This window comes from Emydura macquarii, unplaced genomic scaffold, assembly GCF_026122565.2.
Source record: "Emydura macquarii macquarii isolate MOO-44397 ecotype Brisbane River unplaced genomic scaffold, CSIRO-AGI_Emac_v2 contig_295, whole genome shotgun sequence".
NCBI lineage: Eukaryota > Metazoa > Chordata > Testudines > Chelidae > Emydura > Emydura macquarii.
The window spans coordinates 14,713,644-14,730,116 of record NW_027130432.1 but is presented as its reverse complement, the minus strand read 5'-3'; the positions used below and the strand labels follow the sequence as shown (position 1 = coordinate 14,730,116).

The window sequence follows — 16,473 nt, the reverse complement described above, 5'->3', positions numbered from 1 at the left end:
ATATCTGTAGCATCATCCTACCACACTGACTGCTCTTTAACGCATCTTACATGTCTGGGGCTTCCAGATGATCACATTAGCAACTGGTCCGGAGACCAAGGGTCATGGCTATGTTTATATACAATGGACCAGAATATCACCGTGTAGCACATAGAGACTGCAGGTTCCAACACACAATCCTCCCTCTTGATCCAGGCAAACAAGGCTGGAATCTGCGGGCTCCATGAGCAGCATTTCTGTTTTAAAGATGAGGGCAGCCCCATTTGGGCACAACTGTTAGTTCAACAGTCTATAAAACTGAGCCACAATTTTAACCATTTGTCTTTTCAGCTAGTTTTACTGGGTTTAACCAAAAAGAGCTCAGCACCCTTTAAAATGTGCATCTCATCTTGAAACTGTCCAGAAGTGTCAGTATCTGAGTACTTTCGGTTTGTCTGTAATGCCAGCTTACCTGGCTCTCAGCAGGTGCCAAATTGCATCTCTCTGCCACAACACGCACATGCTGGGCAGTTTCTGCAGGCATATGCTGGTTTGCAGCCTTCAAGGCAAATACTAACCCTGGCTGGTACGTGGTGATACACACTACCAATACCAAGCCTCTTTTTCTCTTCCACAGGTGGCTGGTGGTGGAGGTGCTGATCACCACAGGTGTGTACCTACTGGTAGGGGCTACTGTGCTGTCTCGCAGGTTACCCAGAGAGAAATGCAGTCTTGAGGCTACTTTTATGCTGAGCTTTACAGTCAATGAATTGCAGAAGTCTTTGTGCAGTTGGAAATCTTTGTATTTGTACTGTCTGCCCAAAACCTTCACTGTATGGCTGGGGATCAGAAAGCAGCTCTTTGAATCCCCATTTCCCCCCATGATCCTTTGGGAACAACAGTGACTGTGACTCTAAAACCTCTCTGTCAGTTTTCTCTAAATCTAAACCAGAGATGTGTTCCAGGGATATCTGTAGCTCAGCAGTCCTATAGTTGCCTTAAGTAGGCTTTCCCCTTGAATTTGCTTCAAAACAGATGGTTTAGAGTAGGCCAGTGAAAGATGAGCATGTTGAGTGTATGTATTTAGGGACTGCTTTGACACAGGAGCTGCCATGTAAATGGGGAGTCTTTGTAGTCGAATGGAGAGGTAGACATGAGGCAACTAGCCACTCCTTTTTAACTTAGTCAGTGTGAAGGTCCAGGGATTCAGAGAACAAGATAGCCTATAATTCTTACCACAGAAACATCCCTGAGCTCTGGCCTGTGAGTGGGGTTTCTCCCCCAAGCTCCAGCACGGCAGGGAAATGTGGTGTCTTGGGACTTGATCCCAGAGTCTCCATGAAATTGCATATTCTCTGGGGCTTGCTTTTTACTGCTGTTCCATCTGCACCTCCGAAAAGTGGACATAATGCTGAGTTGTGTTGTATTGCTCATCCATTCACGCGCTCACTGGTCCTCTCACTTCATTGTAGCAATGGCTGCATTTATAAAGTGTCATCTGAGCTCTGTGGCAGTGTATAAAAGTTAGATTAAAAGCACAACTTGGTTTTGTAGGAAGGCATGTTAATAGACAAACTCAAAAAGAATTTATTATAAATAATGTGTAAGATGGTAGCATAAAGTGCTGTTCCTATGTGATCTTGACAGATTCATGAAGCTACAGAAAATTTGCTATGGGAAAACTGGAGATGGAATCCAGTTGTTACTTTTCTGAATCATTAAAATATTTTTCTGTTTGCTAGGCCTCTTTGTTGAAAGGAAGAAACTGAAGTAATTGTAGCAGTAGTTTTTTCTTATGTTAAAAACAGCCCTCTGTTCTAATTCTGTATTTTTCAATGTGCCTTAGAAATCTAGCTCCTTTAATTTTCAATTAACTATTGTACATTCTAAAGCAAAATTGTCAGCTGGAATCCCAATGAAAGCATTTTATTCATTTATTTCATTCTGCTTAAACCATGCCCTTTATTTCAAGGATTCCAGTCAATAAACAGCCAAGCAAAAAATGCATTTGAGCCCATAATTTAACATGAATTCACAGAGCGCTCCAGAGTAACGTGAAATTCTAGTTGCTACTTTGAATTACAAAGAGTAAATCAGTACAAAGAAAAATCTGTAATCTAATGAAGTGTTAGTGATCAAACAGGAATGACAGTTTGATTTAGAACAGGACTCTTTCCTTCAGCTGTTGCTTTCAAATGGGTGGAGAGTTCTTTCTGACCTGACTCAGCCTCCTGAAGGCAAATAGTCACGTGTCTTGCTGGCTGCCCCCTGCAAGAGGGCAGCAGACCTGTTGACTAAAAAGTATCAGGGATTTTCAAAATTGCCCTTGAAAATGCGTGTTTCAGTTTATACTTTGCGGAACAGTTACTAATCTATACCCATATTTACCATCTAAATGATGGCAAGCTCCTGGAACTTCATTTAAAGGAAGTTGGTATAGGTTTCCAGTGACTGAGAATGAATAAGACTTTCGGGTGATGCTGTCCACTCTAGTGGAAGTAACCAGTATATAGTAAAGAGGGTTCTGGGAAACTCGTGACATCTGCTTTTAAAGATCATAAGACAAAGACAGTAACAGTCCTATTATTAGACCCTTACATAACCAAAAAGGATTTTAGTCTTTCGATTTGCTATTCGCTGGCAAAGATTCCATCTTTAGGGTCTGATCTTGCAATTTGATCTATCCCAGTGGGGACTTAGACTATGTCTACGCTGATGGCGGCAATCGATTTTTCCGGTTTGATTGAGTGGCAGTGGAGACACGCTAATCTAATAAAGCCACATCCCCAAAAAGCATAGCGCTGCATCGCTGGGTACACATTTCCCATCGGCGCAGCACAGTGGAGACAGCGTGCTAAACAGAAGTTACAAAGACAATGGGAGTTACGCAAGCTACTCTGCTTCGTCAACTGCAGCCAAATTTTGCCGGCAGTGTAGACCAGGCCTTACAAGCACATGGAGTCTCACTGAAGGCAATGTAGACCTGCAGGGATCTACCTCCATGGATCATGTTGCAGGATCGGGGCCTTAGTCACCTAATAGAATAGTAATTGATGTTACTAATCTTGCAGCCCAAGATAGGATGGCTTTAGTTTCATTAGGACCTTCAGTATGATAATCACAAAGATGTGGTCTGGGTGCTGGGGGATTGGTCAGTGAAATGTTGTTTTACCACATGCATGTTTTAAGCAGCTTGTAAGAGACGTTTCTCTCACAAGTGTGACACAACAGGTTTGGCGTTGCCTGCCTGCCTGAACAGATTTAGAGATTTAGAGATCAGTTGCTGAAGCATTTCAGCTTACCCAGTTTGGCCTTCAGAAATAACATGTGGCCTAGCTGTAGATTGACAGCGTGTTTGGGACTGGTCCCTATAAGCCACTGCACAGCCTTTGCTGGCATCCTGAATTAAATCTAAAGATGGCAGAGTATTCTGTATTTTTATTGCACGTTTACAAGTTGACCTGCTGCATATCCATCTCTCATTCACATGTTAATCATGGGAAATACTGATGAATGGATAAAAATCAGGACAGGAAAAACTCTCTTATGTGCTCCCCTCTGGAAGTGTTCTTGTCTTATACCATGGTCTATAGGTCTGTAAACACGTCGCACTCTACTGAGTGAAACAGGGATTTTTCATATGTAAGAAATGGCACTTTCATGCCATCAGCATCAGCACTCTGTAGAGGAGTTGAGTTGTTTATCTGGGATTGTCTGGTTTCTACATGGAGGCTCCTGGCTCCATTCCTCAGTGGAATTGATCAGTTTTCCATTTATCCAGGTGTATTTCATTGTAGGAAGATTTTTGTTTTATTTAATACCTTTAAAAAAAAAAAAAAAAAAAAAAAACTTCCTGTTTCCCACCATGACAACTGCAAAGAAAGGCTGGGACTGGAGCAGATGTGAGCTTCCCCTTCTCCCCACCCAGCCCTCCTGTCTGCATTCCCAGTGATTCCTACTAGCAGTGGCTGGGAGTGGTGTAGCGTCTCCATTTCCAAAGCACTGTGCCCACAGCTACACCCAGTGAGAGAGACTGGCATTGGAGGAACTAAATGCAACACTCCTACCCCATTCTAGTGAGAGCAGAGGCAGGTGTGTTTATCCAGAGCCCTTAACAGCTATCCCGTGTTTACCCTTAGAGCCCATAAAGATTGCTATATAAATGAAGGAGGTTTAGCAACTCCTGGACAAGGCTGGAGCGAGGGGTAGCGGTGGGGACCTCCAAGACGATGCTTTTCTACCATTATCTGTATTCTAACTTCCTTTTGCATTAATACTAAATAGCTCCACGTGTCCAAGTTCATTAAAGGCCTGACCCTGCAAGCTCTTATTCATCTGAATAATCCCAGTGACATGAACAGAACTGCTGGGGGGGGGGGGGGGGTGTAAAGATCTGTAGGATGGGGCCACTAAAGCTGAGTCTTTCCAGTGACTTCAGTGGGAGTTGAATTGGGTCTTTAAATTTCTGGAGTTGAGTGGAACAAGTACGTACTTAATAGTTTCTGCCTCTCATATTATCAGCTAAAGGGCAGCTGCCTGCTAGAACCCAGCATATCACAAGTTGACTTTGTGCTCTGAGCCATCACCTGAATCACTGGCTTGAACCTTAGAGGGTCAGAGGAACAGTGCTGGCTAATTCTCCTGTGTGGTGTTTCCTAAAACCAACTTCCGCATAGTGCTGCTAGTGGATGAAGGGTCGACTGTTGGAATATTTTTGAAGAATAACTGTTAGTCATTTGTCAGTCTCCTCACTTTTGTTTACAGACCCTTTATCTAACCAGCAGACCTTTTTCCTCTCTGTCTTCCTGACCAGATGAATTTGATGCCTATATTATCGTGTCCTTCGTGAATGCCACCCTGGTGCTTTCTATTGGAGAGACTGTAGAGGAAGTGACTGACTCTGGATTCCTGGGTACCACCCCCACTTTGTCCTGTTCCTTGCTGGGGGAGGATGCTTTGGTACAGGTAAAGCTCCCCTCAGACATTCTGTCCACCTATATCTGCCATTCTCTACTTGCTACAGGGCCATGGGTTCTTCCCTGCTGCTGGGGTCCGTGTTGAAAAGGCTCTGCCAGACGTTCCACAAGCTTGGCCTGTGTGGGTATCTGGGAGCATGACACAGTTATCCAGGCTCCTCTCCTTGTTCACCTTCTCATTAAGGTTGGACCTGCTGGAATCTGTTTTCCCCAATTTCTCCAGCGCTGGTTACAACTCAAGGGTGTTGGACTCCCAGTCCTATACCGATAGAGGTTTTCAGAGGTTCCCTGCCATGAGCCAGCTGAAGTGTTGTCTCCAGCTTGTAGGTTGCTTTGTTGTACAAGTCTGTGTATCGTATGGTCAATAAATGAAGTATTGCCTGGAGTGGCTTGTGATACTGGTCAGTGTCAGGAGCCACTGGAGGTCCTGTGTCAGAAAGACAAAGGAGTGGGGTGCCACAACGGGTGGATAAATTGTATTTTATTTCCAGATTATTTTTCTGCTTTAGGTTTATCCAGATGGCATCCGGCACATCCGAGCAGACAAAAGGGTGAATGAGTGGAAGACACCAGGAAAGAAAACCATCGTAAAGTGTGCTGTGAATCAGAGACAAGTGGTGATAGCACTGACTGGAGGAGAATTAGTCTACTTTGAGATGGACCCAGTACGTGGATTTAAAACTGCAGAAAGCTTTGACGCAGGGACTGGAGGCTTGGTTACAGCCTCAGTGAGGACGGAGCCTCTGACATGCCTGCAGAGTAGGCTTCAGTGGGGAAGTGAGCTTTTCGGGGTCTGGGCAGAACCCTACAAAGCCTGTAGAATGTGATTGAACAAATAATACTCCTGGACAAACCTCTAAGGGCTTGTTTTGAATGGAGTAATCAATGTAGTATGTTCTGGTGCTTCCAATCCTGGCTGAAACCAGGCTATAGAGAATTGATGAAAGTGGGAGATGTTATGTGAACTTCATTTGAAATCCGGAGACCTGGCTTGAACAAGAGGTGAAGGTTGAGGTGGGTGGTTGTGTCTGAACCAGTCTGACCATCCTCTGGGTGATTATCCTCTTGTGCCTTTCATCTCAGTCAGGACAGCTGAACGAGTACACAGAGAGGAAGGAGATGTCGGCCGATGTGGTGTGCATGAGCTTGGCCAACGTTCCTCCTGGGGAGCAGCGTTCCCGCTTCCTTGCCGTTGGGCTGGTGGATAACACAGTCAGAATTATTTCCCTCGACCCTTCGGTGAGCACTTGTGGAGATTTGCTTTTCTTTGTGCTTGTTCTTTGCTCTCTGCAACTGGTGTGAAGTCTTCATGCATGTTGGCTTCAGAGCTTTCATATCCTTCGTGGAGTTTAAGGCCAGAAAAGAACCATTGTGATCATCTTGTCTGGCCTAATGTATAACACAGGCCAGATAACTTGCCCAAAATAATTCTTAGAGCAGTTATTTTAGAAAAACATCCAGCTTTGTTTGCTTCCTGTGCTGCCGTGTCCTTATTACATGGACACTTCTTAAGCAGTTGGGATGGATCATGTTATTGAACCAAATACCAAGATACCCTCCATATACAGTCACCCATTGCAGAAATTACCGTAGTGTTGCCGTATTTTCATGTCCCACAGAGCTGGGTGTACCTTTGCCAGCATATGCAGAGATAAGAGTGTCTTGGTTCGGTGACCTAGAGCTATGCAGGCATTCTCTGAAATTAAGATTAGGGTACGTCTGCACAGCAACTAGACAGTGTGATTCCCAGCACAGGGAGACGTACACATGCTAGCTCCACTCAAGTTAGCACCTAAAAACATCAGTGTGGCCATAGCAGCTCGGGCTGACCACCTGAGTACGGTCCCACCAGGCTCCCTGGGTGGATATTCGGGTGGCTAGCCTGAGCCACCACCCATGCCGCTACAGCCACACTGCTAGCTCAAGCAGAGTAATACGTTTGTGTTGACCCATGCTGGGAAATTCGCCTCCTAGCTGCACTGCTGTTGCTCACCCTAGTTATGAGGGTAAAACTTGTGGCACGCTTTTAGGGAAGACTGCTTACTCTGTTCACTTTGGGCCTGATTCTCTAGCCACTCTGGTCAAAGAGCTGTTGTTGAATCTGATTGGAGCAGCTACAGAATGGAGCTCGGGGTCGCATGTTTGGGGCTTTTGGAGTTCTTTGGGAAAGTCGCCCGTCAGTCTTGCAGCACCTAGAAGCTGCGGACATAGACGTCTGTAAGATTAAAGTTGATCATTCTTTGCTATTGCACCATTTAGATAGGTTTCTCCTCTGCTGTTGAGATTCCTGTTGTACTGAATATCTTGTTTCATCTGAGAAAGTGTCTCATAGTAAAGGAAAAAATGAAAGCGTTGTATGCAATTAGTGCTGTGGTAATGTACTGCTTGTCCCTGGCTAATAAAAGTCCGGAGCTGTAAGGCTCAACAGCTAGTGGTGTGTAGCTTCCTACACTTAACTTACAATCGCAGACTTGTTCAAAACTGATTAGGCCCTTTGTAATTAGAACAGTCTGTTTCTCTTTCAGCTAAACATAGCACAGCCTGTGAATGCTCTTCCTGTAAGTTCTAGTGTTTCCTTTAAAAGGTGGTCCAATCCAAGCCAGAATTTTAAGCCGATGTTGGGGAATGAGGCCTGGTCTACACTGGTGGCTTAATTCGAATGAAAGTCCCTTAATTCAAATTAATTACTCCCACGTCTACACTTGCGCATTGTTAATTCGAATTAAGGAGCCTTTAAAATCGAATTAATAAAACCACCTCTTCAAGTGGATTAGCGCCTGAAGCGCATCAGTTAATTCGCATTAGTGTGAATGTGGGTGCAATGGGACTTAATTCGAATTAATTGGCCTCCAGACTGTATCCCATGATGCCCCATTTCAGTACCCTCCCCCAAAGCAGCCCCGGGAAGATTTAAATCTTCATTTCCTGTGGTGAATGGGTTTAAAATCCAAGCTGCGATCACCCCCCCACACACACACATAGCAAGCCGTTTGCAGTTTGTCTCTTTAAGGATTTGAAATATTTCACCACCCACCCCCCTCCCTGCCTGGTGAATGTGTTTTAAATACCTGCAGTGAGAGGAAATTCTTTGCTACATTGTTTCAGTGGCCAGTCATGAAAATTGATACTTTCTTAAGAGTTTATTCATAGTGCTACTTGTGGATACATTATATCATGCTTTCCATCAGTGAAATGGAAACATTTGTATCACTGTATTAATATACTAACTGACTCCGTTAGTTATCTTACAATCTACAGAATTCTGTAGAATCACAATCAAAGGCAAGCAATATATGGGGGGTGGTAGGGGGAGCACAAGAGGCAAATAGCATACAGTTCTAAAGTAATCCAGGATAAGCTGCGATGTATTTGTCACAGTCAAAATGAGAGCATAGTTCAGCTGGCTCCATGTGCCTGCAGCAATGAGGATCGGAGGAGTAAAAAAACAGCATGAAAATCCTTTTCCTGTTTGTTTGGGGATGGGGGAATAGGGTGGGCGAAGCAGCGCTGCATCCTGGGATGACGACACTCGTCACAACAGCCTCTGTGGTTAGTTGCACTGTGGGATAGCTTCCCACATTGCACTGCTTTCTAATTTGAATTAAGGCTGGCCAGTGTGGATGCAAGAAACCAGCACAAACACTGTAGTGTGGACAGTCTGCAGCGCTTTCTATAAATCGCTTTCTGTAATTCGAATTAAGCTAATTCAAATTAGTGCTGCAGTGTAGACATAGCCTGAGTAAATTTGAGCACATTTTGTCCTGCTGAATCAGAACTAAATTCAACCTTTGATTTTTGAACTCCTGACAAACTCCACTGAGCCTTCATGATAAACTGTCTCAGTTTCCAGTAGACACAAACTTTGGTTTCTCAAGCGTGGTTGCTGATGGTCCATTTAAAACGGCCTTGCAGAATTCTATACATCTGTTTACCTGCAGCAAAGAAAGCCTTTTTGTAATGAACAGTTAAAATAGAATTGGTTTCCATGGTAAATATTAGACCCATAGATTTTGGGCCCGGACTGCCTGCTAACTTTTTCTGACATTTCTGAATGCTTACATTAGGCCAGTAGCCTGTAGCTAGAGATTGCTCAGCAGTTAAGTGTATTGTAATTCAGGACCATTAGCCATGTTTCCAGGCTGCTCAAGTGCAAATGCAGGACCATTTGGGAAAGCCAGGAGTTGAGGCAGATGGATCCAAAAGTCTTGTGCACTAGGAAACCATAAATAATTCTCTTAGGGTTTCCTATGTGAATTGAACACTGCTCTTTATAAATATTGAAGGATGGTCTTTAGGCTTCTTATATACAAACCTGGATCTCTTGTGGTAATTGCATGGATTGCTGATTGTGCTCATGTCCCTTTCTGTCTCCTACAGGATTGCTTACAACCCTTGAGTATGCAGGCCCTCCCTGCACAGCCAGAATCCCTGTGTATCGTGGAGATGGGCGGGGCAGAAAAACAGGATGAGCTGGGGGAGCGGGGTTCCATTGGCTTCCTGTACTTGAACATTGGATTACAGGTGAGGAATACTTGCCTGATTCCTACAGGCCCTTTTGAGAGACACTCAGCTTGAGAGACATTAAATGCTCATTATATCGTCCAATGCAGCAGCATGAGATTTCCCATGTGGCCTTTCCCTGTCAGGACATAAAAGTCTGCTGAGTCACGTGATGAATTCCCCTTTGTGTATGGGCCTGTCTCGAATTCCCCAATTGCTGGACCTGTTAAGCAAGTCCCCATGTGTAGTTAGATTTTAGATGAATACCCCACTGATCAAAGGAAAGCAAATCCTCTGAAATTTAGCATAGCACAAATCATGCATTTTGTGTGCTTTGGCTCCCTTTTGAAAAGAGGATCATTATAAAGAAACTCTTCTCTCCATGAAATGTTCTCAGGTAGCTGTGCAGAGACCCCTGAGGGCAGAGCCAGGGTGCAGCATGCACACAACCCCAGGGTCTGCTCCAGTAATCTCCTCATTGTCCAGTCTTTTGCACAAACCGTGCTAAGTTTGTGTGATTTTGTGACAGAAACGTTTTGATAAATATTATATGGAGTAAAAATAACCAGTCTCTTCCAAATAGTCCACTCCAGGAGCTCTCCCTGGGCATCTTGTTTGTTGTCAAAATGTAAACTCTTTGATAATTTGGGAAGAGGGCTTGGGTGAGAGGAGCTGTACAGTGCTGCACTTCGAGTCTGGGTTCAATGTCCAGTTCTACCAGAGACTTCCTTTGTGACTTTGGAAAAGTCACTTTGTGCTTCAGTTCTTGAAAGAAAGAAAGAAAGAAAGAAAGAAAGAAAGAAAGAAAGAAACGACATGTTCTCTCATTAAGTATCACAACCTCGGCCAGCGTTTCTTCTCGGTGATCCAAGTGAGTTTTCTCTCTCTCCTAAATAAAAGAACGGTGTGCTGCTGCGAACTGTCCTGGATCCAGTCACTGGCGATCTTTCTGATACCCGAACCAGGTACCTTGGCTCACGCCCTGTGAAACTCTTCAGAGTCCGAATGCAAGGCCAAGAGGCGGTGAGTAAAGCAAGCTTTCGAGGTGTAGTGTCACTCTTTGTCACTCTGCCCAGCGTGCCAGCTTCCCTCATTGGCGGGTAGAGTGAAGAACAAACCCTTGCTGCATAGGAGAGGAGCAGGCTGGCTTCATTCTGGAGCAGCTTGGGACATATCTCGTGCTTGCCATAATAAGCCTGGTTTGTGTCAGTCTCACCCTTGTTTCTTAAGATATGACACGCTGCAATGCTTCTCTGCCTCCTCTTCCATCTACTGCCCTCTTTGAACTTTGACTGTGCTGACATGCAGGCCACTCCACTTTATTCGTAAAAGCTCTCAGCAGCTCTCTTAGGCAGTTTCTGTGTCTCTTAGCTGACCTCTCTGTGCAGATACCAAGGCTGAAAGACCTCCTGTATGAGCATTCACACCAGCTTTGGCTGCCTGATGTGTAGTGGCATTTATTTTGCTTTGGCCCGAAGCAGTTTTGGTCTCCTCCCGTCTATGTTAAGAGAGCTGGAGCTGTTTAGCCAGGGGCTAGTCAGCTCTCTAGTCATTTGTGGCTGAAACAAAACATTTGCTGGATTTAGAGTTGATGATCTGATACTTTAGTATTGTATTTGCAGCCCTTGTGTTGTGACACTGGGGAAAGCAGCCACACCCATGCTGACCCATTTCTGGATCACACCTCATGGGTTGAGAAGTGCTGGGTTAGTAATTGCCAGTGCAGGGGACTGGGTCAGGAGTGGGGGGCAGTCTCGGTTCTACTCTAGGTTGTGACATATTGGATAAGTCTTGTCTTGCTGTACACAGTCCTCTCATCTGTAAGAGTGGAAATAACATGTATCGTGGAGGAATTGAGACTTAATTTATTAATACCTGTAAAGCTCTTTGAGATCCTGGGATGAGAGTGGTTTAAATGGATCAATACATTTTCTGTTTTGAGGCCAATCTCTTGCATTCCCCTCTGCAGTGAGATCAAGTGAGACCCCCTGAGGTTAATGTCAGTATGTTGTTTAGTATAATTCCATCTGCCTGCCCAGCCATTTTAACTGATAATTGTGATATAAATACCCTTTATGTAAAGCTGAAGGAGTTTTAAAATCTCATTTACTTTGCACTGTTTATGCCATTTGTTTGCTTTCTGCATTCCTCTTAGATTGACTGGAAATAGACTAGTTAGCTCTGTTTGTGTTTCTAATCAGAGTCAGGTTTTCATGCACTAGTACAATATGGCAATATTCAGGATGCAACATGACAGGAAATGTTTGTTTAAAGAAATCTGTTTCTGTTGGAAAACAAAGTTGTTTTAAAAAAAGTCATGGAAATATTTCTGTTGATCTTGGCTTTTGGAGAAGATTGGATTTTCTAAAACTCAATTTAGACCCAGGTTGCCATGACAACCTAGGTCCTTGAGGGACCTAGACAAATTGGAGGATTGGGCCAAAAGAAATCTGATGAGGTTCAACAAGGACAAGTGCAGAGTCCTGCACTTAGGATGGAAGAATCCCATGCCCAGCTACAGATTGGGGACCGATGGGCTAGGCAGCAGTTCTGCAGAAAAGGACGTGGGGGTTACAGTGGATAAGAAGCTGGATATGAGTCAGCAGTGTGCTTTGGTTGCCAAGAAGGCTAATGTCGTATTGGGCTGCATTAGTAGGAGCATTGCCAGCAGATCGAGGGAAGTGATTATTCCCCTCTATTCAGCATTGGTGAGGCTGCATTTGGAGTATTGTGTCCAGTTTTGGACCCCCACTACAAAAAGGATGTGGACAAGTTGGAGAGAATCCAGCGAAGGGCAACAAAACTGATTGGGGGGCTGGAGCACAAGACTTATGAGGAGAGGCTGAGGGAACTCGGCTTGTTTAGTCTGCAGAAGAGAAGAATGAGGGGGGATTTGATAGCAACCTTTAACTACCTGAAAGAGGGTTCCAGGGAGGATGAGCTAGGCTGTTCTCAATGATAGTAGATGACAGAACTAAGAGCAATGGTCTCAAGTTGCAGTTGGGGAGGTCTAGGTTGGATATTAGGAAAAAGTTTTTCACTAGGAGGGTGGTGAAGCACTGGAATGGGTTACCTAGGGAGGTGGTGGAATCTCCATCTTTAGAGGTTTTTAAGCTGCGGCTTGACAAAGCCCTGGCTGGGCTGATTTAGCTGAGGTTGATCCTGTTTTGAGCAGGGGGTTGGATTAAATACCTCCTGAGATCCCTTCCAACTCTAATCTTCTGTGATTCTGTGACACTATTCTTTTAATTTTTGGTGTCTGAACCATGAAGTTGCTCCCTTGGAAGTTGCTTCTGAGAGGGGAGAGTGGTTTTGAAGTTGGTCTCTGGGCAGAGTGAAATTATGGTTACAGTGATTGGCTTTTCCAGTGGATAAGAGTCTAATTGCAAGAATGTGCACAGATTAATGCTGCCCCTCATGTCCAGATTGGTAAATTCACTGTTTCTTCCTTCCCCAGGTGCTGGCCATGTCGAGTCGCTCATGGTTGAGTTATTCTTATCAGTCCCGCTTTCATCTAACCCCCCTGTCCTATGAGACCTTAGAGTTTGCATCTGGCTTTGCTTCTGAGCAGTGTCCAGAAGGCATTGTTGCTATCTCCACAAATACATTGAGGTAAGTGTTGATGAAATTCTCGTGCTTCTGAACCAGGGTGCTGCTGACCTCTGGGGAAGGAGGAAAGGGCTGTAGGAACATTTCAGTTTGTTGGGGTCTTCTGGTACGATGCCTGGATAAAGAAAGATCTTTAACATCACCTACCTCTTCCTAAAACAGCTCTATTTTAGTGCAGACACCTTTCTTCATATTCAACATATGGCAGTTTTGCACTGAGCTAATTTTGGGAGAATTTGCAGCAAAAATCCCATCTCACTGGGATCAAAAAATGTTTTTGAGCTTTGATTCCCCACTGGGAGATGGTCCGGCACCTTCAAGCACAAGCCATTGGGTGCACAGTTGGTTCAACTGTTTCACCATCCCTTCATTTTGAATCTGTTTCCACCAGTGGATCTGCAGCTTGGCCTACAAAGGACATTTTGCAATATACTCAGCGGTCCCATTTAGGGTTGCAAGCCATGACTAGAAACCAGTTTTGCTCCAGATGTTCTGTCTTATTAAATTGTCTACATTTTTTTAAATTCTCCCACTGATACTAGTCATCCAGGACCTTCCCATGGGGCAGGGTTGCTCCATGTCTGTAATAGTTGGGACAGTTTTCAACCTTTGAGCTAGTTCACCAATTCATATTCTTATTAATGCATTTTAAAATCCATCGCATCAGTGTCTGTCATCTGATAGCAAGATGCAGACTCCAGCACTAGGCTCATAAAATTCAACGTGTAGTTAATTGTAAAAGACGTTTTTGTTTTATACTGTTTATGCTGATTGGTGTTTCTTACCTTGAGTTCTTAGGTCGCTAAATAAAATGGGCTTAGTTTCAGATGTGTTTCACTCAGTAACAGTCTGTCCTTATTTAAACCAAAAGCCATACTCATACTCCCAAGGTTGAAATTTGGGGAGGAATGGAAAAAGGTGGTAACAGCTTCCCTTTTTTCCTAGAAGAATTAAGTAGAACTACCAAATAACTTTGTCTATATTCCTGTTCCTTTCTCCATGCCAATCGTATTCAGTTGCTGTTTATCTGTTCACATTAGATTGTATCATCAGGGCAGGACATAAGAATACTTAAATCTGAAAGCACTGTGCATGTTTATGGTGGCACTACGTTAATAAACCGTTGAGGTGGAAGATAATATTGGGAGAGCTCTAACTACAGATCAGCTTTATTAACCGAGCAATACTTTCCTAGCAAGGCTGAGTTCTGGAGTATATTTCAAAACGTTTGTTCTTCGTGTCCAGCTCAGTCACCTGCAGATTTTATTCTTGTATAAGGTTCTCAAGCTCAGTAGCTGTGTTAGACCAATAGGAACAGGAGACAGGCTGAGCGGTTGGTTTATTTGGAGATGCACAAGAATGTGCAGCAGAAACCTGTGTTACAGGGGCTTTTCCCCTGAATACAGCAAGCACTGTGCTTGTGTTTCTTCAGGTTTTCAGCTGAGAGGCATTATTTTCAGTGATCCTGATTCTCATGCCTCTAAATCAGGGGAGATTACAATCCCACAGAGAAATAGGATACAGAGTCATTGAGTGGGAAAGTGCATGATAAACTGGGAGTAAGAGAATTTAAATGCATTCAGCCAAGCTGCAGAACGAGTGACTGAAGGACATGTTGAGTAGCTCTTTTGGATTTCATCATCAGAAAGTGCAGTGTGGGAAAGCGTTATTGTGAAAAGTGCCACGGTGGGGACACCTGCAGGTTGTGTGGGATAGCCTTGCTTCCCTTTCTAGGGAGGATTACCAGGTCTGTCAGAGTTTGTTTAGCAGCTTTCAGAGCACTATGTTAAACGTATTTGTTTGGTTTGGGTTTTGCTAATGGTGTGGCTAATTGGTGTGTTAAGAAAAGGCAATGGGTGACTGAACGTGAAGTTTTCATAGCACCCGTCACCTAAGGCTCAGTCTACCGAGCAAGAGCTGTGCACAGGCCAGCCTACCTGAGCCAGTTTAAATGTAGCTAGCGTGGGTGACAGTAGCAGTGAAGGCAACATGGGCTTCAGAGCAGACTTGCGAGCTGAATGCCTGGTCAGGCTCTGTGCTCAGCTTGTGCTGCCTACCTGGAAGGCAATGCTGTGCTGTCTTCATTGCTATTGTTACCTGGATTTAAGCTAGCTGAGATAGGCTGATCCATGCACAGCTTTCACTGTGTAGAAATACCCACAGAATCTAGGTTGGCTGTCCCAGCAGTGGGGCCCTGTAGAAATGAGTAAATATATGATAGTATCAGCATGTGGAGTATTTCAGGTCTGGGATCAGACACCCTAGGAGTATTGTATACAATTCCTCTGTAGCTAGGCAGTGACATACTTGTATTTCTAATATGTGCCCCCCCAAAAAAAGTGTCCAACCAAAATGGTTAAAAACACAACCACTGATCCACGATGATGGGGCAAAAGAGGGTTGGCTTTTTTATTTTGTAGGCCCTTGTTTAAAAAATGCAACTCCATCTCTAGCTCGGCACTGTGATTTTGTTCTGAGCCATTGTTTTTACTGGCCAGCGCCAAATGTTTTCTCATGGAGTCTTTCTCAGTCCCCCATTGCTTGGTTCCCAAAATACTTCATTCAGTAGGCCACCAAAAAGGGCGGTGCACCGTTAGTGATCCATGAACTGCTGTGCTGTTGGATTTATTTTATGGCAAACGAAAAGAAATTCAGCTGCAAATAGATTTAAAAATTACTCTGGTTCTTACCAGGAGAGAGAAGGAATGAAGTTTTTCTCTGTATGAGAAGTTCTCTGGGTGACCTAGTACAATTTGGCTATATGCTGTAAAATAACAGAAAGAGAGAAAAGGAAAGTGCTTAATGAACTGAAATGGCTGCTCTGTAGGAAATGAAGTGAGTTGTTGGTTTGAAAATCAAAGGCGTGATCATGTGTTTTGCGTTGCCTGTTCATCTCTCAACCTGGTGGTTGAGGGGGACAATTACAAAGATAAGTGAAAATAAAGAGGAGGCCTAAATTCAGAAGCCCTGCTTTATGTAACTACAAACAGTCACTTTCTTCTTGTCTATCCTTTTTGGCATATTAAAGCATTAAACAGTTTTTTAAAGGACTCTTTCTGAAGGAACTCGTGGTTGTTCTGGCTCCAGATGAGCTGACATTTAAGCAGGCGTGCTGCGAAGAGAACAGCTATTCAGATACTGACATTTTTCTTGTTTTGTGATTAAGCTGATTTTCATCAGAGAAAATGTGTGCCAACTGTAGCCCTAAGCCACATTTAGATTCAGATGCCATATTCCCAAGATTCCTCTTTTCCATTCGTCTACCTTTTTTCCCCTCTTTCATAGGATATGATCGCTTCTGCATAACAGCACTGATCACTACTCATTCTGTTATTTCTGGCATAGAGATAGCATCGTCTCCTCTTTAGCACAGGGAAGTGAGAGTCACTGGAAACTTGAATTCTGTGCT

General features: G+C 44.0%; 1 protein-coding gene across 4 annotated transcripts in view; it reads left to right on the top strand.

The window, feature by feature from the left end:
- SF3B3 (splicing factor 3b subunit 3) overlaps nucleotides 1–16,473 on the top strand; it is a 46,802-nt gene that overhangs the window by 16,429 nt on the left and 13,900 nt on the right. For all 4 annotated transcript variants that reach the window (XM_067553253.1, XM_067553243.1, XM_067553232.1 and 1 more), the window contains exons 12-17: nucleotides 4,793–4,944; nucleotides 5,465–5,620; nucleotides 6,039–6,194; nucleotides 9,333–9,476; nucleotides 10,356–10,478; nucleotides 12,913–13,067. In XM_067553253.1, the coding sequence (XP_067409354.1) occupies nucleotides 4,793–4,944; nucleotides 5,465–5,620; nucleotides 6,039–6,194; nucleotides 9,333–9,476; nucleotides 10,356–10,478; nucleotides 12,913–13,067 (886 nt within the window). The remainder of the gene's footprint in view (nucleotides 1–4,792; nucleotides 4,945–5,464; nucleotides 5,621–6,038; nucleotides 6,195–9,332; nucleotides 9,477–10,355; nucleotides 10,479–12,912; nucleotides 13,068–16,473) is intronic.